Consider the following 5,773-nt stretch of genomic DNA (forward strand, 5'->3'; position numbering starts at 1 on the left):
TTGAAGCTGCAGGAGAACTTTCACATATGCCTGGACTCCAGTCATAAACAATCAGCCATATCTGGAAACCATAACTCCAAACTTTAAGATAGAAATCGTTAAGGTTAATACAGTTTGCACCATTAATATCCCACCATTGACAGCTGTGGTTAATGTTAAAGCCATCTTCATGGAAAGTGAGGACCTCCTGTCTGCAAGCTACTAAAATGGAAATTCACTGCAGTGTATTGAATAAGGAAATGTAAAATGCATGTGTTTTGTGCTGTTTACAGCTTTTCAGAAGGTCACTGTAATATCTGCATACAACTTATATATATTTACAAATATAGCTCGGCGGTATAGAGATGCTGGTGAATTGCATACATACCTGTTGGTTACCAAGGGATGCTCAGTATTGATTTGTCTAACATTAGAGTAGCTCATTTATGTTGGTCCACGATACACGTTGCTATGAGTTGTAACACAAACACAGTCACAGTGAAGGTCAACTTCCTATATGATAGATGTTACACATACAATAAACTATGACTTATAGCATATCGTAGTGGTTCAAAATAAATTAGGCTGGATTAAAGAGTGTTCTAGTGTCTTTAAAGAACAGCTCAAAACACTTTTTTTTTTTAAATCCTCAGAGTGGGTTTAAGAAACACAAAAACAATCCAGAGAAATAGAATAATTACTTCTTTTATTACATTGATTAATATACAGAAGTTAATCTGGTCTACAGAGAATACAGGGAAGCATGACTTATGCATACAGAATGAGGATGGCTGGCAGTTTTTAGTTGACTGTAATGTGTACAGTTAGTCTGTACTCATTAAGACTAGTAATTATGCATTGTTGTGGCAGTATGCATTTTCAGCCATGTCATACCATTATTTAGAAAAATTTATTTTTTTTAAAAAAGGCACTTGTGTGGCGGTGAACCCAACAATCATTGGAAACCTCATCTCATGTCATGTAGAAGGTACACATCCAATCATGCCAAACTGCATTGAAAAATCTGTATTTTAAGAAGCAGCTGTTCATTTTCAGCTTAAGCCAATTACTTCAGTTTACTTGGCCACAAAATCTACATTTTGATGATTATAAGCAACACACATTTACCTCACAGTGAAAAAAGGTCAGATTGCATCATATTTCTGAAGATATACGCTTTGTTTTTCCAATTAGCAAGGCCACACTAAATTGTCAGATTTTTGAATGGAGTTTGGTGTGATCAGAAATTATAAGGCTATACATTGCATAAGAACCTACAAACTCAATTCCATTATTCCGTCATACATGTTGATAAAAACTGTACATTTTAAAATGATTTGTTAATCTGTACTAATTGAAGTGCACATGTAAACAAGTTTTTAAGGTGTGAAAATGCGAAACTAAAAACAATATTTTATAGAAAAGCATGTTGTCTTCTGGGTTAATTTTCATGTTCATTTCCATCTTTTATCAAATACTGCCATTATAGAAAACTGTATTTTCTTTTTTTAGGTAACTCCAAACTAATACTGTGTTAAATAAATGTAAAAGTGCTGTTATAAATTTCTCAAGTGGTCAAATCCAGGAGCACTGCTGATACAGGAACAGCAGCCAACACGACACATAATCTCAGTTTACACATATGGGTTGAGGACTATCTTCATTATTACCCTTTTTTTTTTCAAAATGTTAACGCTATGTTCCCACAGTTCTTTAGAGTTGGGTTAGTATATACTGTACAACACAGCCTTTTTGGAACGTTTAACAGCTGTAGACACGTTTAGACTAAAATACATGCAGTTGTTTTCTCTTATCAACAATATAAATGTAACCCCTTTTCAGGTAAAATACATGGAAAGCTCACGTTTGGCAGCCGTATGCAGTCATTCCCTGTAGTGACATCTCAAACAACACGTTTCAGCATGTAGAAAACATCTTTAACAAATCACCATGTAAACAATTCTCGTATCGGTCACAGTGTTTCAACAGGGGAGGTGTCGTACTGTAACTATGTTTTAGGCCTCTACGCTGTTCATCCTGTAGTATTACAGTTAAACCCTTTATCTATAGCAAATGTGCGTGAAAACACATGACTAAGAGGAATGTAAAGCCGCTGCATTTGAGCTACAACTGAATACTTGATCAAGGTTTGCTCTTACTCAAATATTCTAATTTTTTTAAAAAAACCTACACATGTGTACACAAAAGCTCCATGAGTCAAAGAGGGTTGAAATTACTACTAAAAATGTTCATTCATTTTGTCATTTAGGAGCCACAGTGCAATGAAAACCTACAAAGCAGTTGACTCTTGAAATGAAAATAGGTCAAACAATACCTGGCTTTAAAAAGCACATCAGTTTGGCTCACTTGTGTTGTAAAGGCACTATGTAAAAGAAGGTAAAATTGCGTCTTTCTAATGAGCTGTGTACTCTATCACACAAACAGGAATCTTAATGTAATTCAGTCAAAACACCACATGAGGGGGACAAACCGACTTCATCAGAGCTAAAACTGCTACAGCTAAATGAAATAAAAATGTGCTTGTGGAAACTGCATGTGCATTGACCTACATAATACTGTTGGCGGGTTTTTTCTTTCTGTTTCATGTTGCGATCGACCACACGTGCAAGCTGACCTCAGTCTGTCCACTCTGTTGTCTTTCCCGGGAGTAAGACACTGTGTGCATTGTGGACTGTGTGCTGTGCAGGCGGGGTCCTCGCTGCTGAGGGAAGTCGTCTCGTCGGCCACTCTTGGTACTAGCAGCACCTCCTGGCGGGCGGAGCAGGCTGCCGAGTGAGCTTGAAGGACTCGTTGCTGTCCACCTCAGGATTCTCCAGGGGTGGGATCTGTTTACCTAAAGATAAAGGCATAATGTTCATTTATAGAGTAGCCACAGCAGATGTTGAAGTCTTAAGCATACAAAAACTAAGAATGCGATGAATCTGGCAGTGCTGTCATTGTTTTAAACTTTAAAAATGCATCTCTTTGTACAGAAGTTACATATTTTTGTTCCATTAGTACGCTGCAGTTTGAAGGTTAAAATACTCAGCCGAGGTGTTAACTACTTATTTCGCTTCTGATGTGTCTTCTACCATATAAAAGACACCATATGGACAAGTTTACATGGTACAAAACTTGATATCCATCAGACAGGGTCTGTCAGGGAGAGCAATGCATGTGCTGGCCAAAAGAGAGAGAGAAAAAAAGACTGCTTTGCTCGGCAGAATGCCTATTGTAACACTAAAACGGTCCATTATCAACAGTTACTCAGTAAAAAATTATTTATTTCTAGAATATTATTGCAAACAAAATGTCATTGTGTTCAGTTTAATTGGAAATAAAGCTCCACATCATAGTAAAACTTACAGAGAACTGTGTGTATAAAGTTTTAAAGTATTGGCAATTTAGGAGGCAGAGAGTGTGTAATGGAAGACAAGGCTGAGCTGCATTATGGGAAATACAGGAACAAGGATTTCTGCAAGTTGACCTACAGTTGAGAAATAAACGTCAGGATCTCTGAAGCTCTCCTGCTTTCATTTTGGCCACTCTTTTTTTCTGTCTCTCGTGCATAACACCACTCACATTTAGTTATTTGTGAAACTACTACAGTTTCTGTGGCTCAATTCACATCAACAAGTTTTCAGAGTTTTACCAGGTAAACCATCTCTGTCCAGATGAGCAATTTAGCAGCAAGGGTGACCAAAAATGTCTGTTAGCTCACAACAGCTGCCAACATAGAAAAACAAGGTAGGCAACCTGTAGCACGATGGGTTATCAGTACTGAATTAACCACGACTAGGTACACATCACGATAGGGGCATGAAGGATCACGAAACAAGCAGTTAGAGCCCAATCAGAAAGCAAACATTGTGTCTGTCCATCCAGATTACAACACAACCCCAGAGTTGTCAAACTCAAACGGGGACAACTGCATTTACAAAAATCTCTGTTTTAGGGGCCCTAAAACAGTAGGGTAGTGTTTTAAAATGAAAACATATAACTGGATGTAGCCAGGGAGTATACAGGCTTTTTTCTTTAATCGTTTACTTGGCTGCCTCTTCTTTCCTCACCTGAGCTTCGAATGAGCAGCACAAACCTTTGTCTCTAAGGCTGAGCTCCTATGTAAGACAGGATACACTGACAGACGATACAGACAGAGTACAGAAGCAAAAAACCTACTGATTTTCTGAAAGAGCTCCTCGACATTGACAGCATTTCTGGCACTAGTCTCGATGAAAATAGCTGCGATTGATTCAGCAAACTCCTTAGCCTCCTTCATAGGAACTTCCCTGTGAAAGAGAAGAACAGTGCAGTCAGTGTGGAGCAGGTTCAGATGGCAAATCAATGTTTTCAACAATAACTTTCACCCAGATCTGGACAACTACATAAGATGACGCACAGAATAACAGGAGTCAGTCAATTAAGGCGCAGGTTGATCTTGCCACTGCTTCGTTCATACAGATTCTTGAAATAAACGGTTGTGAACAAGGACAGTCGTCTCATTTCCTAATGTGTTTACTGTGCAGAAAGTCTTAAAGGAAGTGACACAGGAAAACATGAGTAATAAATTGGGGCTGCAGTGAATAATGAACAGTTCTTGCTGAACATAAAAGAAGTTATATTTTATTGTGCACCTACACATTAATTCTAAAGGACGACAGGTTTATCATTGTTACAAACGAGGCCGCTAATGTTTATGCCACATCTCACTAGTTTCACTTAAATGTCCTTGAGAAAAAGAATAGAAAAAGAGCCCACCTGATGTCTCCTAAATCATTCTTATTCCCTGCTATGGCTACAACAATGTCCTCTGGACCGTGTTCCTTCAGCTCCTTCACCCACTTCTTCAGTGTCTGGAAAGAATCCTGGACAGCGAGAACACATCATGGTCAATTCTGGGACTGGTTCTCTGTGAGAATATGCCCAACATTTTTTTCAGCCCCTGTCACATATTCAAGTTTCCATTAACAGACCAGGAAAGAATGACATTTGTAGGTCAAGGAAGCACAGCAGAGTGATGGAAAGTTACTTCGGGCTCACAGTGTGAAACCGGCTTCTTTGGTTACATATGTTCAGCACAGTCGGTACTAACCAACCACTCATGTCACTACCAAACACCACTAAAGTTTACCTTTTTGTCACTGACTTAGGCATAAGTAAGTGTCCTGTTCTGCTTACCAGTTTAGTTATGTCATAGACAATGACAGCAGCAGCCGATCCTCTGTAGTACATTGGAGCTAATGAGTGAAACTAAAAACAGAAAACACATTTATACCAGTTAGCATGATGAATTATGTCTTTTTTTTTTGTACAGCATACATAAACATCACCCACCTCTTCAAAAAGATGACTGCATTTAAAGGAATGCAAGGTTAAATGTAGGTGAAAACATTAAAAATGTTGTTTAATCTATAAAAGGCAGATGCAGTATACAGCTGTAGCAATAGACTTCTTCCATACATTCTTAAAAGATGAGTGGTCGATGGAAAAAGTGACGTCCTCGTAAGTTTCAGCTCTTCTTAACTTAACATGAAGGTTGCTTCAGTGTTGAAATAAAAGCTATTTCCAGAGAACCTCATAGCCTCAAGAAATGACAGTACAGACTTGGTTTGAGATCATTTATAAACAATGACTCCATGACAGTTTGTCCTTTAAAGAGAACAGAGAAATTGATTCAGGATGTATTTTGGTCTCAATTCTTTAAAAAACACAAATGGTTGGTATGGCAGCGTCAACATTGTATATGTAAAACAAATTACTATTGGCTGATATTTCAACATCATCATCTCACATA

At 38.0% G+C, this 5,773-nt stretch overlaps 1 protein-coding gene across 2 annotated transcripts in view; it reads right to left on the reverse strand.

Annotated features, from left to right (window-relative positions):
- Positions 1-668: 668 nt before the first annotated feature.
- The window catches only part of rab31 (RAB31, member RAS oncogene family), a 12,446-nt gene continuing 7,341 nt past the window's right edge, over positions 669-5,773 (reverse strand). The window contains exons 4-8 of one of the 2 annotated variants that reach the window (XR_521019.1): positions 5,158-5,229; positions 4,738-4,844; positions 4,159-4,268; positions 1,136-2,833; positions 669-1,082 (exon numbers count right to left, since the gene is read on the reverse strand). Coding sequence is in view for 1 of the 2 variants with exons in the window: in XM_008302519.1 (XP_008300741.1) it covers positions 2,736-2,833; positions 4,159-4,268; positions 4,738-4,844; positions 5,158-5,229 (387 nt within the window). In the remaining variant the exon portion in view is untranslated. Of the gene's footprint in view, positions 2,834-4,158; positions 4,269-4,737; positions 4,845-5,157; positions 5,230-5,773 lie in introns of both variants that reach the window. The other variant, XM_008302519.1, reaches the window with a different exon arrangement.

This window comes from Stegastes partitus, unplaced genomic scaffold (assembly GCF_000690725.1).
Source record: "Stegastes partitus isolate 25-593 unplaced genomic scaffold, Stegastes_partitus-1.0.2 Scaffold1827, whole genome shotgun sequence".
Classification (NCBI taxonomy): domain Eukaryota; kingdom Metazoa; phylum Chordata; class Actinopteri; family Pomacentridae; genus Stegastes; species Stegastes partitus.